The sequence below is a fragment of the Caenorhabditis remanei genome, chromosome II (genome assembly GCF_010183535.1).
Source record: "Caenorhabditis remanei strain PX506 chromosome II, whole genome shotgun sequence".
Taxonomy (NCBI): Eukaryota; Metazoa; Nematoda; class Chromadorea; order Rhabditida; family Rhabditidae; genus Caenorhabditis; species Caenorhabditis remanei.
In genome coordinates this window covers 4,631,929-4,653,507 of record NC_071329.1, presented here as the reverse complement: position 1 = coordinate 4,653,507, position 21,579 = coordinate 4,631,929, and the positions used below count along the sequence as shown (strand labels likewise).

At 36.8% G+C, this 21,579-nt stretch overlaps 6 protein-coding genes across 6 annotated transcripts; 3 read left to right on the top strand and 3 right to left on the bottom strand.

The window, feature by feature from the left end:
- Positions 1–137: 137 nt before the first annotated feature.
- GCK72_004535 (uncharacterized protein) lies at positions 138–1,642 on the bottom strand (the record flags this gene model as incomplete). Its single annotated transcript, XM_053724741.1, has 3 exons — positions 138–258; positions 309–1,526; positions 1,575–1,642. The coding sequence occupies 3 exons, from the start codon at positions 1,640–1,642 to the stop codon at positions 138–140; spliced, it is 1,407 nt and encodes a 468-aa protein (XP_053588935.1).
- A 1,942-nt stretch (positions 1,643–3,584) lies between these two features.
- Positions 3,585–5,101, top strand: GCK72_004534 (uncharacterized protein; the record flags this gene model as incomplete). Its single annotated transcript, XM_053724740.1, has 4 exons — positions 3,585–3,652; positions 3,701–3,835; positions 4,437–4,931; positions 4,978–5,101. 4 exons carry the CDS (start codon positions 3,585–3,587, stop codon positions 5,099–5,101), a joined length of 822 nt encoding a protein of 273 aa, XP_053588934.1.
- Positions 5,102–7,290: 2,189 nt separating this feature from the next.
- Positions 7,291–7,536, top strand: GCK72_004533 (uncharacterized protein; the record flags this gene model as incomplete). The annotated part of the gene is made up of 1 exon (XM_003100997.2): positions 7,291–7,536. One exon carries the CDS (start codon positions 7,291–7,293, stop codon positions 7,534–7,536), a length of 246 nt encoding a protein of 81 aa, XP_003101045.2.
- A 7,698-nt stretch (positions 7,537–15,234) lies between these two features.
- Positions 15,235–15,527, top strand: GCK72_004532 (uncharacterized protein; the record flags this gene model as incomplete). The annotated part of the gene is made up of 2 exons (XM_003100978.2): positions 15,235–15,315; positions 15,369–15,527. 2 exons carry the CDS (start codon positions 15,235–15,237, stop codon positions 15,525–15,527), a joined length of 240 nt encoding a protein of 79 aa, XP_003101026.2.
- Positions 15,528–15,704: 177 nt separating this feature from the next.
- On the bottom strand, positions 15,705–16,566 carry GCK72_004531 (uncharacterized protein; the record flags this gene model as incomplete). Its single annotated transcript, XM_053724739.1, has 5 exons — positions 15,705–15,776; positions 15,822–15,952; positions 15,997–16,205; positions 16,252–16,355; positions 16,399–16,566. The coding sequence occupies 5 exons, from the start codon at positions 16,564–16,566 to the stop codon at positions 15,705–15,707; spliced, it is 684 nt and encodes a 227-aa protein (XP_053588933.1).
- A 1,783-nt stretch (positions 16,567–18,349) lies between these two features.
- On the bottom strand, positions 18,350–21,579 carry GCK72_004530 (uncharacterized protein; the record flags this gene model as incomplete). The annotated part of the gene is made up of 4 exons (XM_053724738.1): positions 18,350–18,397; positions 18,454–18,513; positions 18,784–18,867; positions 21,547–21,579. The coding sequence occupies 4 exons, from the start codon at positions 21,577–21,579 to the stop codon at positions 18,350–18,352; spliced, it is 225 nt and encodes a 74-aa protein (XP_053588932.1).

The following is a 21,579-nucleotide window of genomic DNA, read 5'->3' as shown; positions in this document are numbered from 1 at the left end:
ATATTTTAAATATCAATTCAAACGATGTAGTAAAATGAAAATCATAGAAAATCAATTATTGGTCTTTAACAACAATTCCAAATACAAGTTGTTATTAAACAATTAACGACGCAATTATATAAAGAAACAAAAACTAATTAATTATTATCACTCACGACGACAATTTCCAAATAGAAATCTTCATTGCCAGAGTCAATGTGTTTAGGAAGGTATGATACTTGAAGAGTTGAGGCGTCATTTATAGGAATTTTGATTTTTCTGGAAAGAAATGATCAATATCGGAAATTGATTTCTTATAAAGCACCTACCTGCCCCGAATGCGAGTCCCATTAAATTGGTTTGCAATTTCTTTCAAAGTTTCAAACGCTGTGTTGAATCCAAGGGTGTTGAGTCGGATTTTGTGTCCGATGGGTCGGGAACTTTCCTTCAAATTTCTAATCAATGCAATCATACCATTTGTTTCTAGAAATCCAAGAGAATCTACCAAAATTGTTGGGTTTTGCATCTTGAGAAGAAGAGGGAGTCGTTGTTGTCTCGGCAGGGTCACGGCAGTAACGTTTAGAGTTTTAGCGTCTCTAATAAGGGGATGGTCGAGAACATTGACGCTATCAGAAATGCAGTTCACATAGACACGATTCAGTGGGTAGCTTGATTCATGGATGATACCGCTTAGCGCTTCGTAGAAGGAATTTCTTACTTCTCCATCCAAATTTTTGATTTTCAGCTTGAAATTCACAGGCATTCTTAGAATATAGTAAGAGTTGGAGATATTCAAGGTATTCACATTCACCAATGGATTTCCTCTACAAACCAGAAGTTTGTTCAGAATCTTCACAGCTTCATGAAGTCTACAGTTGAAAGGCAGTTGATGAATCTTCTGATTTTTGTTTTTTGAAGTAATGGACAATCGGATCACATTCCTCCACGGCGTTGGCTGATTATGTCGTTCAAAAATGTATGGTTGCATGAGGGACGTAACTTCGTCCAATGCCATCCGCAAAGACTCAAAAGAAAGGCTAAAAAGAGTTTTTACTTCCCGTATGAAGAGAAGCGCTCTGATCTCTTTGTCATTGGCGGCGCGAACATGTGTACAACTATTTAAAAGTTCTTCAATTTGTCGGTTGTCCTCTTCTGATCTCTCCACTTGATTTTCTCGTCTTTCGATGCTTTTCTTCATTATTTCAGATAAAACCTCCAGTCCATTTACTACAACTTCTCTCATCCTTCCTTCTGCTGGTAGTTCTCTCCCATCTCGAAAATCTAGATCACCGGTAGTGAGTACATTGCGAAACGAGTCATCTCTGTGTCCAAACTGGTCATAGTCCACTCTCAATCCACCATTTTTATTACGATTTCGAATATACTTGGGTACTGTAGCTCCTTGATCGTATTCGTGATATGTCCTCATTTCATAAGTTGTGCCATTTATTTTAGTAGAGTTCATTCCTAACTCGAGAAAGTGGATTTTCAGTGGGACAACGGCCTCGGTGAGTCTGATTTGTGGTACACATCTTGTTAACTCGAATCTGAAATTGGAATGATTAAGAATAAGAACTAACTCTGTTTTAAATTACCTTATTTCTGGTCCCATGTGTTGAATGACTGTCTTCAAGCTATCGTAAGCCAATGGTTTCCTTTGCATTGTTAGATCTATAAAAAGGTATGCATAGGTAAACGAAAATCTTAAAATTCTTGAACCACGACATATCGAAATTAAGTAAAACATATCACATGTGAACTTGAAGGAAGCAGAGAAAAATAGACATAACGAGTTCGGTGGAGCGCAGGTGTAGAAACTGTGGTGCACTAATTGTAAGTCGCCCGTTGTTCCAACTTCATGGAGAGCTGTAATAAGGAGTACAACACTCGATAATCCCAGGTAAGCAGAACAATGAGCGGCACTCTGGGAAGACATACATTGGGGTAAGATGTGCAAAGGACAGACAGAGAGGAATGTTCATTAGACACTGTACGTCTTCTGTGGGCGTCACATAGCTATAGAATCTGTGTTGCACTAATTGTGAATCGCTCGTTGTTTATCTATGGCGGAATTATGGAGTGTTGTAACAATGAGTCCAATACTCTATAATCCCAATAGGCTAAGCAATGAGCGCTCTGAGATGTCACAGAGAAGGAAGGCTCACCATCAGAGTTGTTTGGATTTCCGGGTTTTTTTGACATTCCGATTCCGGTTCCGGATTCCGGAAAATGAAAATTTTTATTCCGGTTCCGGATTCCGGATTCCGGTTTTTTGAGTTTCCTTTTTCCGGAATCCAAAAATTGAATTTTTTAAACATTTTGAGTTTAAAAGTGACTTTTCGATTGATTCTCAAAAGTAGTTTTAAATTTTATTTATCATTAAAAACACTCAAAAAAATGACTTGGCCTTGCAAATTTATTGAATCATTTCGTGTTCCGGATTCCGAAATTCCGGAATTCCGGGGTATTTCGTCATTCCGGTTCCGGATTCCGGATTCCGGAAATCGAAACATGTCATTCCGTACAACTCTGCTCACCATACACGGCACCTAATATGAAAAGCGTTAGAAGTCTTCTGTCCCGAAAAAATCAATTTTTTGGGAATCAAAAAGAGTTTAGGGAATTGTTTTAAATTGTATTGATATAAAACCCTAGAGATTCACTATGAAAACTTTTTTGCCACCTGCCTTTAAGCTGCGCTAAAAATTTGCACTAATAAAGCGTCAGTAATCCTTTGGGTAAGTTGGAGGCGCAGGAATAAAGAAAGCGAATGACTATAAAAGGCCGATGTGGTCAGACACCATTTTTCCTATCCTTCGTCTCCCGCGCAATTCATAGAAGGTCCTCTGTCCGCAAACACCGACTGTCTCATGCACTGCGCGGGAAACGAAGGATAGGAAAGATGGTGTCGGACCATATCGACCTTTTGTAGTCATTCCCTTTCTTGCTTCTTGAGTATGGCAAAAAAGTTTCAATGCAGTATACAATCAGATGTTCTCTACCTAATTTAGTAAATCTCTAGGGTTTTAAATTAATACAATCACAACTGTTCCCTTAAACATTCCAAAAATTGATTTTTTTTCGGTGCCAGAAGCTCCTTTTCTCATAGGGTGCCGTGTATGGTGAGCCTTTCTTCTCTGTGACTTGCCACCACAAATTTTCCTCCTACCCAATTTATGTTTTTCCAGAACTCTCATATCTAGGATTATAGTATTGTAGTTATTGGTACGACACTCCTTAATTCCGCCATTGATAGACAACGAGCGATTTGCTTTTAGCGTAGTACATCACCAGAAGACGTGCAGTGTCTATTGACTATTCCTCTCTTCTCTGTGTCTGGCCTTACCCCAATGTATGTCTTCCCAAAGCGCCGCTCATTGTTCAGCCTACCTGGGATTATCGAGTGTTGTACTACTAATTACGGCATTCCATGAAGGTGGAACAACGAGCGACTTACAATTAGTGCACCACCGATATCCTTATGTCTCTTTTTCCCTGCGTCTCTCAACTTCTAATGTTACATGTTTTACTTAACTTTGATATATTGTGGTTCAAGAATTTTAAGATTTTCGTTTACCTATGCATACCATTTTACAGATCTAACAATGCAGAGGAAACCATTGGCTTACGTTAGCTTGAAGACAGTCCTTCAACATATGGGGCCGGAAATCAGGTAATTTCAAACATAATTAGTTCTTATTCTTAATCATTCCGATTTCAGATTCGAGTTGACAAGACGAATACCACAAATCAGACTCACCGAGGCAATTGTCCCACTGAAAATCAATTTTCTCGAGTTAGGAGAGAGCTACACTAAGATAAACGGAACAACTTACGAAATGAGGACATTTCACGAGTACGATCAAGGAGTTACAGTACCCAAATACATTTGAGAACGAAATGAGAATGGCGGATCTACAGTGGATTATGGACCGGTTTGGACACAAAGATGACTCGTTTCGCAATGTACTCACTGCTGGTGATCTAGATTTTCGAGATGGGAGAGTAAGAACTGAAGAAGATAGAAGATTGAGTGCGAAACTTGTGAAAGATCTAGAAATTATGGCTGAAATCATGAAAAGAGAGCTAGCGAGGCACAGAAATGGAGACCAGCGATCAGCAAAAAACTCCCGGTTAATTAAGGAGCTTAGGAGACGCTATCGTTATTTTAATGTTAACGTGCGTGAAACCGTAGAAATCAGAACGCGAAATGTTTTGTTTCATTTAATTTTGAGTACCCGTGATGGTAGCGAACTGGAAATACAGGACGGTTTAGATGAATTGGAGTCATTATGGCAACCACACATTTTTGAACGACAAAATCTGTCACCGTCTTGGAGGAATGTGATCCGATTGTCCATCACTTCGAGACACAAAAATCAGAAGTTTCATCAACTACCTTTCAACTGTAAACTGCATGAAGCTGTGAAGATTCTCAACAAACTTCTTGTTTGTAGAGGAAATCCAGTGGTAAATGTGAAAACGTTGAGAATCTCCAACTCGGGTTATATTCTACGAATGCCTGTGAATCTCAAGTTGAAAATCAATAATTTGGATGGAAAAGTAGAGAATTCTTTCTGTAAAGCTTTAAACAAAATCATCCATGAATCCAGTTACCCATTGAATCGTGTCTATGTGAACTGCATTTCTGATGACGTCAATGTTCTCGACCATCCCCTTATCAGAGATGCTAAAACTCTAAACGTTAATGACGTGACCCTGCCGAGACAACAACGACTCCCTCTTCTTCTCAACATGCAAAATCCAACAGTTTTGGTGGATTCTGTTGGATTTCTAGAAACAAATGGTATGATTGCATTGATTAGAAATTTGATGGGAAATTTCCGACCAATAGGACACAAAATACGGCTCAATGTTCTTGGATTCAACACAGCGTTTGAAATCTTGAAACAATTTGCAAATCAGTTTGATCGGACTCGCATTCGTTGCAGGTAAGTACTTGCTGAGTAGTCAGTTTCCCATAATAAGCATTTCCAGAAATATCACAATCCCTATGAATCACATCTCAACTCTTCAAGTGTCATACGCTCCAAAAAACCGGAAAACTCGCGACAACGGGCATTTCTATTTGGATATGATCGTCTTGAGTAACAATAATTAGTGCTTATTGGTGGAATGGTTATTCGATATGTGCGCCTCAATAATGAAATTCAAAATAGCATTAAAAATAATAATAAGTTTCCAGTTTTCCTCTCGTCGTCGTCGTCTCTACGTTTCTAAAATATAATTTTCGGTCATTTTGTCAATGTTATCATTAGGGCGCACTTGTCGGCCACCAACTTCACCTCCCTATTCGACTCTGAATTTTTCATCAAGATCTACCTTCTTATTGAAATTGTCAGACTTTATTAATTGTTTCACATCAATCCTTTTTTATTGCTTACTGATTTGTATCTCCGTTTAGATGTTATCTATAATTATTTTAATTCCTAACGAAACATCAATTTTGTTATCTGCCCTCACACCTCTATTCTATTACCGTACCCCTCATAACAACCCTCGCTAACTCTTTACATCTTTACCGACAAATACATTGGATTTATATTCACGAATAAAAATGTAAAAATTCCATTTGACAGAATAAAATTAAAACATGTTTATTTGAGATTTAAAAATAAAATAAAAAGAACTAGAGAGCAAAAAAGATTTTTCATAATGATGATGGAGAGGTGGTAGTTTTCTGGAAAAAAAGAAGAATTTTATTGTGAAAATTGGAGAAAAAAAAACTAGAAAAGCTTGCATTTCAAAGTACTTCTAAAAATTTTATTTTTTCTAATTCCCCTCATCGATTTTTACCAGAATAGGAACACATCGAGTATAGAATTACTATTTTAAATATCCTACCATTGATCAAGTTTAATGAATTGGATGGCGGCGGGTCCGAGCCACTTCATTTATGTATACACTACTACAGTAACCCGGAGCTACGACCCAATATTGTGCATACGTGTTGCACATGTCCTCATAGACATTCTTTGAAAGTTTCAAAGCTGTAGCTAACTTAGCCGCCCTACGCCCCTCGCTACAGTGACCATGATCGAGTCTTACAGAGAATGCGTTGTATACGACACGATCTTCTGGGTGCTGAAGAATGAGTCCTCGGCTTTCATAGTTCTGATCTAAATAAAACACGAGTTTGCTTTTTTTGTCTTTTTTAAAAAACTCACAACATTTTCTACAGTTTCAATACTCCTCTGTATTTCCTGTTATTAGTGGTGGTTTTTATTCTTATTAGTCCCAAAAAAATATATTCTTATTAATCCCAAAACTTCGTACAGTGGTGTCCGCAACACTATTTAAAAAAAAAGAATTTTATGCAGTATGTTCTTATGAAGTAATTGCATGCAAATGAATTAGTCAACTAAATTATTCATATCAGTTAATTATCATAAAGCTATCATGAGATCAACCGAAAACTGCATATAAAAGAGAAAATATAGGTCAAATGTAACAACGAACATTAGTTATGAACTGGTTAATACTTCTCGCAGCTATTCTTGTTTTCTGCCGCCAAGAAGGTCCAAGAAGGCTGCTTGAAACGAAGATCAAGTACCGATGTTTGTGAATGCTCAAATTTGCTGGACCTTTCTTGGGGTATATGAAAATAAAAGAAAATACATACAGTATCGCTCAAAAGTATATTAAGTTTTGGTTTTTCAGTTGAAAAGGTCCGACTTTGAGAGTGTGTCTTGGTAATACTTATTGTACAATCAAGTAGATTTTTAATGGAGCATACAGATTAAAAGTAGAACTTTATTTTTGTAGTTGACAACTTTTTTGTACGGACACTTCCTAGAGAGTTATAGTACTTTTATGTGGACAGCTCAAAAATCGCACTACTTTGCACTGAAATAGGTCGATTTAAGGGATAAATTACTTTGACGATATGTAACTCTCTGAGGAGTGTCGGTACAAAAAAGTCGTCAACTACAAAAATAAAGATCTACCTTTGATCTGTACGATCCATTAAAAATCTACTCGATGGGACAATTAGTTATACCATGACACAATCTCAAAGTTTGGCGTTTTCAACTAATAAAAAAACCAAAACTTAATATACTTTTGACCGGTACTGTACCTCCGCTTCAGTACTCAACGTTTTCCAGATACAAACCACGTATTATTCACCGAAGGAGATGGTTGTGTTAGAAACGTCACATGTGGGGCTCATTATTACACTTACATAGCTACTAAGTTTAGTGTCTCTGAAATTACTGCTCCAAGTGACTTGATTCCTGACCCCCAAGAGTTAAATTTCGCAGTGAGTTTCAAAATTCAAACTAAACTTTTATGAGCGACCGATTAACCCATCAGGATATCCAAACTGTTCCAAGCGGTGTAGGGTCGAGTGCACCATCAGGACCACCGGTTGATTTATTTTCGTATTTCGGAATAATCTGTGAGAACAGTATCTGGTACGCGACGAAGTATCCGTTCGGAATTGAATATTTTGCCAATAATAATAAAGCTAAATACTTTGGGGGTCCAGAAGAGTTCAATGGGAAGAAATCGAAAATAGTTCGGTATGCGTGGTAATGAAGGTTGTGCCACATAAAAATGAAAAATTATATTTTACAGCAGACCATCACAACGATGAGCTAAAGGATTGTATCTAGTTTTCCCCATTGTCATGTATTCCTTTTCTAACTTTTATTTGTCTATAAAAATGTAATGAATGTAATAAAAATTGCGGAAAAACTAATCTTTTCAACACATCTTGATATCTATACGATGAGAATAAAACGTTCTCCTGCGGCCTAATGCTAATTTGAAGGGGACGACAGACTAGAACATTACTAGAAAGTAATTCTAAATCAAATCTGAAAACAAATATGATTAGGTGATACGGAAACGGTGTACTCGCCTACTCGTCCTTTTCTGGAACATTTTGGCTCGTTTTTCAAACGGTTGAGACAGGGAAAAAGGAAAAATTATATATGTACACATAAATATACACCCGTATGTTTATATACATATATAAATATACACACATATGCATTATTATTTCGGCTTTCAGCACTCCTTAAAACAGGTGCGAGTCTTTCCAACGCCGTTTTGACGTCAGTTTTGTCGTCCTCTTCCAGAGACAAAATACCTTTCCAGTGAGCATTCTGGGGAGCACTAAGGCTGCTAGCTTCTTTCCCAAGGTGAGGTCGTTTGCCTCTCGGGCGAACTTTGTCGCCCAAATGGAGAAGAACTCGGTAGGGTTTTTTCCTGAGTACTTGGGGAGCATCAGAAGCATAGCTTCTGTAGCAGACTTTATGTCTTTAAAGGTGATGGAATCGTTCTCTGCCATTTTGGTAGGGAATATCAGTGGTTGCTGGGCGGTGTTTGAAGATAGAAGGGAGGGAGGGGAAGGGTACTCTCGAACGATGTCCTTCAAGGTTGGTGTTTATATATGAATCCAATTACCTAAAAAAAACACGTCGTCACATGCGAATCTAGAAATGCAACTTACTCTAGGCAGCATAGTATCACTAAATGAGTAGCTAATCCCTTTACTACGAATCTCTATGACAAGAATAGATTGTGAACCGAGCGCAAAGCCAAAAATGTCATACAATGGAGTCCACATCGTTCTATAAAAAATAATTAGAAAACGCTAGTTTTTTTCAAACTTACAATTTCTCGAGGAGTGGTGAGAATGGCAATGAAGGAGAGAGTTGGAAAGGATAGAGCCCCTTAAAACATTCAATATTGAAATATTTTTCGATCTGGTGTACAGATTTTTGTTTTATTCATATCAATATTTTTCAGCTTACCTCGTTTTATAAACAGTTTATAAGTCTAAAAAAATCAAAAAATATGTACAATTTAGACTCAGTTTCACATTAGAGTCAATATGGGTGAATAGGTATGAAATGAATAGCAGGTTCTTGCCTTTACAAATTCTTATCAGTTCTTATCAATGGTCTCTCTGCGTCTCTGTCGAAACACTCACTATATCTTCAGGTCTGTGTATCCAGATGTCTTATCATCGCCGGGGAGCTGGGAACGCTAGTCAGTTCCATTCATATGTCTTATGCACGCATCGAAGTAAATTGATATGCTAACCGACACACAGACAGAAATGCCGGATAGCGGAGATCTTGTTGTACCTGGTTCATCCCCTTTCCTTTCCCGTCTTAGCAGGTTTTTCTGACCTAATTTTGTCTTTTCTCATCTATATCACTTTCTGTTTTCGAGTTTTAAATCTGCATTCATTTAGTCTTCTCATGCATCTTCTATCAACTGTATTGATTTGAAAAAATTATGATTGTGCGACTAATTCTCACTACGTTCCTCAGAATTTTTATAGTTGAAACATGTGTGAGGATGATACCTCCAGAAGAAGTATTCATCCCTTCTATAATACTACTTCTAATCTCCCGACAGATGGGCCGAGGAAAGTCACTACAGGAACTCCAGTGACAGATACTCCTGTAACAAGTACACCTGTCACCATAGTTGTCCGGAATCCGGATTCCGGAAATTCCGGATTCCGGAATTCCGGGTTTTTTTGACATTCCGGTTCCGGATTCCGGATTCCGGAAAATGAAATTTTTCATTCCTATTCCGGATTCCGGATTCCGGTTTTTGAATTTTTTTTCCGGAATCCTGAAGTTTAAATTTTAAAATTTTTTTTGAGTTTTAAAGACAACTATAGTACTTCTTTTTCGGTTTTGATCCTAAAAAGTAGTTTTAAACTTCATATATCATTAAAAACACTCGAAAAAATGACTTGGCCTTGCAAATGTATTGAATCATTCCGGATTCCGGATTCCGAAATTCCGGAATTCCGGGTTTATTCGTCATTCCGGTTCTGGTTTCCGGATTCCGGAAAATTGAAATTTTGATTCCGGTTCCGGTTTCCGGATTCCGGAAAATTGAAATTTTGATTCCGGTTCCTTATTCCGGATTCCGGTTTTTGGGAAAATGGCATTCCGTACAACTATGCCTGTCACAGAAGACCCGATGGAAGGTGAGTAAGTTGGATTGTGTATGAATGTTTGGAATATTGAATTTCCTATCATTATCCATCTATTTCTCTTATCACATTTCTTCTTATCAATGTTCCCTCGGATAGTTTTCACAATTTTCTCTTTCCGATGTTCCTTTTTATCACATAACAGGTTTTTCCTATCCTCTGACCTCTTTTGTCTTTTAAAATTTATATCCAATTATTTATTCTTTCTAATCACGTATTTCATTTGTTTCTTTCATTCATTTTGACATGATTCCTCGACTAATTCCCCCCACTCTCCTCACAATTTCCCTAGTTGAAACATGTGTGAGGATGATACCTCCAGAAGAAGTATTCATTTCTACAGAAACTCCTGTTACTGATGAACCTACTAATGTCTAGTCATTTTTGGTTTTCTGCAGTTTTCCTTCTTTTTGACATGATTCCTCGACTAATTCTCACTACTCTCATCACAATTTCTCTAGAACATAATCTATTCTGGGTAATATTGAAAACTGGTTCATGAACCTTTTCACATATTTCCAGAAAACCGAAAGACATTTTCGGATTGAAAAAAAAGCTTAAATGATTGTTTTCCATTTCTCCAACTGATGACAATGCAAGTTGACATGGATTTGGAGACACATCTGGGCAAGCCACCACTAAAATGTGGTCAAACCCACTAAGCATCCAAATGTAATCTTCCACTAGATGAGAAAATGAAACTGATCAAACAACGACGCCTTTGTCAAATCTGTCTCACCAGAGACAAGCATGATCCTATCAAAAAAGACACTTCGATTCCCGAAACACCTCTGCAACAATGTTCCCCACTATGTACCTTCCCCCATCTAAATTCGAAACCCTCCTCAACTCCTCTATCACCCGTTTTAGTATTTTGTTAATTATCACATTTTTCTCCTTTTTTTTCTTTCTGAATCCGTTCTTTCTTTTTCTCCCGGTAATTTTGTTTCCTATCCCGATTCTCTCACATTTTCCTCCATACTTTTTACTAGTCCATCTCGTGAAGGATTGTATCTAGTTTTCCCCATTGTTATGTATTCCTTTTCTTACTTTTTTTTGTCTATATAAATATATGTAATAAAACTTCCCTAAAAACTAATTTTTTCATCACATCTCGATTTGCCCGCTCGGCATCAACATTAAGAAATATTTGGCTAATTCATGAACACATTTTTTTGTGAAAGATATATTTATTTGTGGGAATAACATTGCAATAAAGTATAAACAATTGTCCGATGATTATGCAACATTGAATGTATTAGGTCCATTACCATGCTTACTTAAACTATTAGTTATCGCGTGGAGTTCGTTATGCAGAATTCTCAAACTTCTAGGGCAATACCTCGTACGCTCTAATTAAGTCAGCGGGTTCATTTACTAGATGATTTCTCACGATGTTGTGTTTTTCAACATCTGTGTATTCTTCATTTTCTAAAACGGTTGGCTTAAAGATCATATAGAATGCTGACCATTCTGCTATATTACTTTTTAAAATTGTAATTTTAAGTGCTTATAATGATCCATGGAAGGTTTTGGTTCAGTAATACAGCTACTTAGTTGAGGATTGTTTCCTGCTGGTCGAATGAAGTCTGTCTTCAATTCAACGTTTGTATTTGACCTTCTTGGGCGGATACTGTATGTAGTTTCCGCTAGTCCTTTCACCTTGTTGGTTGCTGCAAGTGGGTTTAAATGTTCATGCCGTTTATCCATTCTAGCTTCTATATCACTTACCAATTTTGCGATTTCTCGGCTTTTTTGTTGATCTTGATGGAAGCCTGTTTGGCGGTTTCTGTCAACAGAGTTCCAACAGGAGTCATGTGAATGCTCTCTCCAGAACTGTAGCGAGTTGTGACTTGTATAACTGGTCTCTTGCTTTTATGGTCTCTACTTCAGATGTCATGAACACGGTGTAGCCTGTAAGAAAATCTATACGTTAAGACTTCTGGTTTCTCATTGGGGACATTCCCGGTCCAAAAAGCGACGGAAAGTTTCTGCCATCACAAAGACAAGATTTGCAGAAGAGACCGAAATACAGCTTCAATTTTGTAGTTGCCAACTTTTTGTACAAACACTCAATTTATCCCCCAAATTTAATGCAAACTAGTAAAATTTCAGAAATATTCATTTTGATGGCCCGGAACGTGACAGTAAGTGCCCGTACAAAAATGTTGTCAGCTGCAAAAAAATCTTTATATATAACTCCTACACAATTCATAATATGAAGTAACATCATTTGTCAATAAAACCAGGAAAAGTGATCAACCTTTTGAGCGACGGTACTGTACACTTTGACTTACCAATTATAAAAAATAAGTATCAGAAAAAAGTTGAATAAATAATAGAAAAATGATTGAATTGAATTTCAGAAAAAGCAGAAGACGTTTGGACGAACTCTCAGTCACGGAGTGTTCTCATAGCTTCGAAAGGAGAGATAAATGAATTGTTCTCGGAATTTTCTTCTCCTTTGAGCGGTAATCGGAAACGCCCATTTTTTGGACTGCCTATTAGGTGAAGGTCATATTCCATTTTTTTTCTGTCCGCGTGAATTCTACCACTGAACCGCCAATGCCGGAAACTAGTGTCTGGTCGCGATACTATTATCCTTCATGAAGGTCACTCCACTTAACAGGCTGTCCGAAAGATGGGCGGTGCCGATTACCGCGCGAGGGAAAAGAAAATTCCGCAAATATATTCATTTATGTCTCTTTTCGAGGCTATGAGAACACTCCGTGACTGAGAGTTCGACCCCACGTCTTTTGATTTTTCTGGAATTCAATCTTTATTTATTTAACTTTTTTTGTGATATTCATTTACTTGAATGGTAAGTGGAATTTTACAGTTCCGCCGCTCAAAAGGTTGGACGCTTTTCCTGTTTTTAGTGACAAATTCGGATATTTCATATTATCAATTTTTGTAGGAGTTATAGATAAAGATTTATTTTTGTAGTTGATTACTTTTTGACTACTACTGCCTCTTTTTCCAAGCCCCCAACTTCAATTATCTTTCCAGCAATTAATGCTATCAAATTATAGTCAACTAGTAAAATTTTGAGCTCTACATTAATGTAGCAACAATTTTTTTGTACAAGCTTTCCCGAGATATGAGAGACGCATAGAAGCTAGAATGTCTAAACTCCACGCCCGCTTACTGACTGTTCAATTTTCTAAGACGGATAAGTTTACAGGTTTTGATTTAACCAAAATACTGCAAATTATTAGCACGACACGCTTCTTACAATCGAGCCCTACCGAAACCGAAGAAAATAGTGTGCGAAATTGAGAGACTCAGAGAAAAAAAGACATTTTTCAAGAGGATTTCGGTGGAGCGCAGTTGTAAGAACTGTGCCGAGCCAATAATAAAGTGTGTGAAATTTTAAGTTCTACATTTTTGTAGTTGACAACTTTTTTGTACGGTCAGTTACTGTCAAGTTACGGGCCATCAAAGTGGACATCTCCAAAAGTTCACTTGCTTGCTTGTCCTCAAAAAGTTGTTAACTACAAAAATGAATCTCGATGTTTCATCTATAACTCCTCCAAGAATCGATAATATGAGACAACCAGCAACCATAATTTTTTACTAATACTTTTGAGCGGTACTGTAGAAAATCATGTAAACTTTAGCAATTACAGGTATTTACACTACATCATATGCCGGAAAAAATTGTGACAAAGTTCAAAGGAGTCGTTTTGAATTCTTCAACAAGTCAGTCAATTGATATGGAATCGAAGAATGATCGTTATTTGTATATATGTTTTTTTTAATTTATAAAAATTTGAAGATTATCCCTACTGTAAAATATCCAAAATTTCTGATTCATTCACCCAAGAGCCAAACGTACTTTTACTTGTTTTTTACCATGACCCCTTTAATTGTATGTCCCCTTTTATTATGAATCGGAATCAACCCCATGCAATAGAATATATATGGTTTCGTAACTTAATGAAGTTTTTTTATCCAGTAAAAATCTATTTTATGTTAATAAAAATTTACTGAAGACGAAACCGAAAGATACATACATTTAGTCCTTATGTAGTACTATATAATTCTGGATCGGCTGGGTGTTCTGCAGCTTTTCTAGGCGATCATATAACGTTGTACACAACTGGTGTGCACACAGTCTAAAAATAAAAGAAGCTTTGAACAATTTTTCCTCACGTTTGATTCCTCAGGATTTTCTCAGGAAAAAAAAATTATGGACATTCCTATGTTAATGATAAAAAACCCTGAAAATCTTCCAAAGCCACGAATTTTCAGACCGAAAATACTTAAATTTCCAAATTGTTCAGTGCTGAGTGGCCGAACTTTTTGTTTTTGTGTTTCTTTTATTCTAAAAGCTTTTTTCGCGCAGATTTGAATTTTATTTATTTAATTCCAAAAACTAATTTCTGAAATTTTTCTGCACAAAAGGATTAATATATTCGAATTCAGAACGCATTTTGAAATGCGATTTTCTCAAATTTTCTCCGGTCTTTATGCGTATTTCTGGTTACTTTATGGTTATTAGTGTTTGTGTAAACTTACGAAACAGCCCTGCCAATATATCTAATCTCCTATTCCCATGCACACACTATTCATCATTTCTTACTCTTCACTTGACATTTTTTCACCAGGACCTATACTTGCAAGGGTGTAACTTGGTAATTGCAGAGATTAACATAAGAACACCTAATTTGTGTGAATTTACTTGTCGGCTGTGTAAATTTACAATGCAATTCTGTCAACCTATCTAATCTTATTGTCCAATGCACAACACATTAATTTTCACCATCACTTCTCTCAACATTATTCTTTCCCATGAGCTATATCTGTCTCTTAAAAAGAATAAAGCGCAGCTGTCTTGTTGTTTGCCCTGGACGATGGGCGGTCCGCAAACCCAACTAGAGAAGAGACAGTATCGTCTACCATTCATTCCTTCCTTCGAGACACCATGTCTTGGATGGAGGAAATAAGAACACTCCGTGACTGAGAGTTCGCCCCCAAGCTTTATTGATTTTTATGGAATTCTAACTTTTGCTATTATTTATTTCTTGTTTCAATTGGAGTTGAGTGATTGAAAGGTGAGTACATTGAGTTTTAAGTCTCGGGATGGGTTAAGCTATCGTTAGTGCTAATAAGTTACGATGCAAATGCGCTCTAGTGGCATTTAGTCTAAGTTATGTTTATTGGGGGATGTAATAGAACTTTGCACAGGCCCAACTAGTTTTTCATCAAATTTTTCAAAATTTGTTTTTTCAGATTTGTCGTGGATATCACTACATACCGCCGAAATGAACGAAATTGTGCAGAAGGTCATGATCAAGACAACAATGCTCATCCTTCAAAATGGAACGCAAACCAATTTCTGGAGAGTGAGTTTGATTCCTGTCAATTATAAGCAACTTTTATCATTTCATTGTTTCAGCATGAATCGCCAAGTGAAACGACGGACATTGTCTCGATTTTGAACATTAGTTCAGACAACATCCTCATTTGTTCAATGGAAACAAGAGTCCGACTGTTGCTACGTTTGATGCCGCGGAGACACTCTGGATCAAGTCACATGTCAAATCAAAGAGATTGAGCTAATTATTGGACATTTTCTGAACCCACAAAACCAAGTTTATTTTTGTCACGGTACCCTTTAATGAAAGCTTCCTTCTCTTCTTCGGTCACGACACTTCCTGGCCATCCACTGGCATGCTGTAATAAAGTTTTTCATATTTGTTTTTAATTTAAAAACTTACAATTTTCAGCACCATCATCTATAAGAGGTGAAGAGTCCTCCTTTTCCCTGGAGGTCGTTTCCCACCCAATATTTGTGTTCGATGGCCTATAAATTTAATTTTTGTTTAGAAATAAATGTAAATCAACTTACATGGAAAACTTCCAAAATTTTGTAACCCAAACCCAGAGCTTTATGGAGTTCAACGGTTGTGTACACACCCGTGAATGACCTTTCATCGTCAGTGTGTTGACAATCTTCTTGGTTCTCCTCTCTCATACAGACTGAAGAAAAATGTAATTTTGGGGAACTTGAAGAAAATACTTACTTTTGCAGAGTCCAAAAACCAACTTTCCACAGGATTTGTCGTCAATAAGTGGAAGTCGAAGATGATCAGGCGCCAAAACCCTGCACAACATGAATCCGGAGAATGTCAGATCCTTAGGTGCAGTCATTGGGACTTTGATATCTGTTGCTGGAACATCTCTTGGTGGTCCGACGGGGAATCGACAATACTTCATCACGGATGGGTATAGACTGAAGAAAAAATACGATTTTATGATAAAGAAGGTGGAAAATATACCTGATGACGTCGTTGAAGTTCATAATTTTTCTCTTATCATCGACAATCAGTCTAAAAACCTCTGTCCGACCACCAACCAAGGCTCTCTCCATTCGAAGGATCCCCTAAGATAATATTTTGTTTTATTTTTAAAGTTTGAAAACTTACGGAAACTTTATGATTGGCAAAAAAATCCGCCATTTCCGGGTTGTTTCGGAGCTCCGTGTCCACATCACACTCCCAAACGACCTCCACAGGATATCCACTATCCTTCAGTTCGGCAAGTCTCATACGGTCCCTCTCTCGAACCTCTTCGCCAGTCATGTCACCGATCATCGGGTCATCGGCAAACGAACCTAATTTAATAAAAAGCAAATATGCATAGGGACCGTCATTCAGTAGACAGTCGAATAAAAAATAATATTAGAATTCAATAAAAAGCAAATATATACATTATTTTTTTAAAGCAACCAGACGCTTTCAAGAAAGAAGGTAGAAATGGCGAAAAAGTCAAGTAAGGTCTTTTAGTAGAGGGAGTACGAGACACAGGCGTTTTGCATTAGTCATTTCTCAGTAAACACAAGGACACCTCTTAGAAAATTTTAGAAGAAAGAAGAAATTTGAAAAAGAAGAAATTTGAAAACAGATTTTGAAAATATCAATTAAGCGGAAGTCGCGGACGCCGGGCGCGACGCATTTTTTCAGAGATACCGTATGCTCTGAAACTTGGGTCTCGAAACGATCTGACGGATATAGTGTAGTTTCGAAAATATTCGTTTTTTAAAGTAGTTAACAGAATAAGTAATTAACGAAATAAGTAATTTAATAATTTCAGAGAAATCGTTGCCTTAGGAGGGAGCCACAGAGCTTGAGAGGGAGCCATGTGAGAGAGTATGGAAATAGAGGAGGGTGCTGAGAAACGAGAGAGGGTGATAAGGAAGAGACGCAGACAGGCGAGAGAGTGAGAGAGCGCAGAGAAACCGTCTAACCGACGAGAGAGTGAGAGAGTGATGCATGTGAAATTAAAATGGTCCTAGGCATACTTGTCAAAAATCGGGCCGGCCCGGCTCGGCCCGTCGGCCCGGGCCGAGCCGAAATTTCTCTTGGCCCGGCCCGGCCCGGCGGCCCGGATTCAAAAATGGGTACCCATTTTTACCAATTTTTTTTTTGAAATTTTTTGAAAAAAAAACAGTAAAAATGCTTACATTATCATTACATATTCACATTTTGATTCAATTTTAAATGTTTATTCGAAAACTATACTTTTTTCAAAAAATTTCAAAAAATTTCCAAAAAAAGTTCAAAAACTCAAAATGTTTTGAAAAAATGTTTCAAAACGGGCCGAGCGGGCCGGGCCGGGCCGAGATTTTTCCTGATTTCGGCCCGGCCCGGCCCGGCCCGTGACAAGTATGGTCCTAGGTGTACCCCCATACTTCTGACTAATCTCTCACGTTACAAAGGTATACTGTAACACATCTATTGTAAAGCACCGATTTGCTCAAAGGTTTAACCAATTGCGTCAATCAAGAAAGAACGATTGGTGGGAAAGATAGGTGGCAAATACATAAATTTATGGATTCCTCAAATATGTTTACGTTTTTTAAATATATTTTGAAATGATACTTTCGAATTTCTTTGAAATGGCACCGGGAGATGTCTCCCTCTTTCAAGAGAACTTAAAAGTGTACGTAAGTCTACATCAGCTTTGTGAACCCAATAATAACTCCGTAAATCTACAAAACGTTTTGTAAATCTACACAAACCTCGTAAATCTACAAAAACTTTTCCTAAATCAACACAGAATTCTGTAAATCTATATTATCCTCGTAAATCTACACGAACCTCGTAAATATACAGAAACTTTGTTAATTCACAAGTCCCTAAGTGAGTTCACACAAAGCCTTCAAATCTACAGTTACCGTAGTAACTCCGCCTACACCGACCGCGTAAATCTACACTGACCTCGTAAACCTACACTAGCCTCGTAAATCTACATCGTACCATTTTCATCTTTTCATTACTCTGTTTATCTGAAAGGAAAACCGAACACATGTTTTAAAAACAACTACTAATTTATTATAACTCTTTTAAAAAAATGAGATAAAAATTAATTGAATAATTAAACAATAATTCTTCTCCAAATCCACGGACTTGATTGTATGGGCATCTGAAAATATAATAATTCCTATATTTGAAATAAGTTTTCAAAATAATAAAACTCACTTTCTCTTTTTTCCTTTGATCCCGTTCGAGCACTGATAGTAGTCGCATCATGCAAGCACACTGAAAGTTAAAAACATTTTGAAAAAAGTTAAAACTTTAAAAAAATTTTTAGCAACCACGCTCTACAGAACATATTTCCTAGAGAGCTAGAAAGGAGTTCGGTAGAGCGCAGTTACAAATTCTTATGTTTTTAATTAAAAACTCACTTCTTCTTAACTTCAGTGCATGCCTGGCCACATTTCCTTTTGAGGGTTGGCAGAGAGAGCTGACTCATCTGAAATTAATTTTGATGTATCCACTAACTCAAGTTTTTGAAAAAAACAATCTTACCTTTTTGTTGGAACGACGCTCACATCGAGACATGAGACGATCGAAAGTGAGCCCTTCCGGACAGCTCTGCACGTACTCCACATTCTGAAATTATTGAAATTATATTGATTTTTTTCAGATTTAAAATTAAAGCTTACGTTGACGCATTCCAGGTATTTCTGGCTGCATCCGACAGCATAAAGTCCGTTTCCTCACGGGTACGGCAGTTCTTTCAAGTCCCCTTCCATTTTCTTCTCGAGGGGATTGGAGGTCGGAGCCATCTGAAAATATTGAATAAGTTTTTTGGCATTGGCTTTCTTTGCCATGTACTGAATATATTCAAAATTTCAATGAAGTTATCACTAAAGCGCATTTACTCATATTCAATCAATTCAGTAAAGGTCAGTAATATAAGTGGGAGTATCATTTCTAGTTACCTATTTACTTGAAATAGATTGACACCCTCTAAATATCAAGCGGTTCGGAAAATTGACTGAATATTTTTCAAATCAGGAAAAGCGATAAATTCTGTGATAAATATTCTAAACTTTATTTGAAATTGGTTAAAATTCAGAAAAATATATGAAACTTTTGAAATTGAACTCCAAAAACGTTTTTTTTCATTATCAATAATCCCAATTTTCCTAACTTTAACTTTTCTAATTCTCCCTTTAAAAATAAACTGTGCGCCCTCCAATTGACCTGTAAAAATATGATAATTACAGTATCTTAATCGAACACACCAATGATAAAAACTCCGAGCCAAAATGCTCAAAATTCCAGAGTGGTCAGTGCTGGTCGAAATTTTTGTGTTAGTGTTTTTTTCTAGGCCACGGAAAGTTCTTCCCGTCTGGTTTATTTAATTTTAGCTTGTTTCAACGTCGCCAACCTATAAATATTGATAAAACGATGAATTTCTTTTTTTTAATACAAAAACCCTGGCCTAGAAATACCAAACGACAAATTTCGGCCAGCACTGACTATTTTGGTAATTCGATAATTTTCCGGCTGAAAACTCGTTTCTTGGGAATAATTTTTTTAGAAGTTTTGGGATAATATCATATCATAGGAATTTTGCATTCATCCCCATTAAATTTTTTCTCCTCAATTTTTCCTAGTCCTCTCGAATTTCTCAATCAGTTTCTTCCAATCTCAAACTTTTTCTCCAATAAATGAGTTCACTTTACATCACTGGCTCCCTCACTCTCAACTAGCAATTTGAGAACAGCTGTTTCTATTATGAAAATGCTTAGTCACCGTCGCACTTTTTTTTCGAAAAAATTCAGAATGTAAATGCGCTCTATGGTACTTTAACGCTAAACCCCTTTTTTAATTTGAAAAACTTACTTTTTAACCCAAAGACATTTCTCAAAAATAAGAAATAATTAGAATAATAACTAATAATAGAATACAAGAGAATATACTAGATGAATAAATAAAAAATTAGAATTCAATAAAAATCAATCATATTTAAATAAAGTCGAACCAAATTCCGTTATTAGTTCAGGGAACACATTACAAAATGAAAATGATATGGAAAAGTTGAGAGACAGAGCTTAGAGTGGGCGGGGCTTGTGGAGTCGATGGCAGTTGTTCGGTGGTGTCAGAGGGGTCGGAGAGGGGTGTTAAACTAAAGGGTTATTCTCCTGGTGATGAAAGGATTTTCGTTTTGAACGAAATAGCTGGAGAAGAAGATATATGATATTTTATAGTGTCCCTACAAAAAAGATCAACTACAAAAATGATGTGCTATTTTTGCTCTTTTGAGCCCATGCAAAATTGAGTTTGTTGAACGGTCAAGTGACTCGTAATACACTGTCCAAGTTGGTATTTTTCCGTTGAAAACAGCGTTGATAACCTTTTGAGCGGTACTGTAGTTTTTGAAATGGTGGAAGGTGGAAAGCAAAATAAAACATTTTTGGGCGGAGCGCAGAAGGATAAAAGTGATAAGCGGAGTAAAAAAATTTTCGGCGGACAGTGGAAGGCGGAAGGGGGAATGAATAAAGTGGCAAAAAACGGAAGACAGTATGAATTTTTTTTGAAGACGATTTGGCCTTATTTTATTGTCAAAGACCCTAAAACTGATTATAACCCCAATTCGCAAGTTAGCTGGAGAAAATTTACTGGTAAATTTTCCAGTAATTTTCCGGTACAATTTCGGTAAAAATTTACTGGTTATTACCGGTAAATATGAAGTTTTGTCTTGCACACGAAACCGGACATTTCGCAACCGGACTTTTCAAGATTGGACATTTCGCAAGCGTACATTTTGAGACGGGTGCGAAATGTCTGGTTGCGAAATGTCGGTTAATTACCGGTAAATTTCAACCAGATCTACCGCTAAATTGGAAAGTGATTATCGGTAAGCACACACTGGGACACATATGATTCTTCTTCTTCAGTTTCTCAATGCTCAAATTCGAGTTTTCCGTATGATAGCTGAAGTGACAAAGCTATCATCGTCCTCTTTTATTTGTCATCATTCTTCCTTTATCTTTGCTTGTTCAATTCCTACTTCACATATTTTTTTCTAAATCTTTGAAGTTTATATTTATTCATCAAAAAAAGTACCATAAAAATAGAATATGAAGAACTACTAGGAGTAAGTTTTTACAATTTTAAATAAATTATTTTCATTATCATCGAATTCTGTTCTTCGTCGGTCAGCATATCCGACACGCTGGGATGGTAGCGGGGTTCGAAAAGTTTTTTGAAGCCATTGTTGATGACACACTTAAAAATGAAGTAAGTGAGAATGATGGGCACATTATATTGCGAACTCACCATATAACCGTCCAATCTGAAAGTTATTTCCAT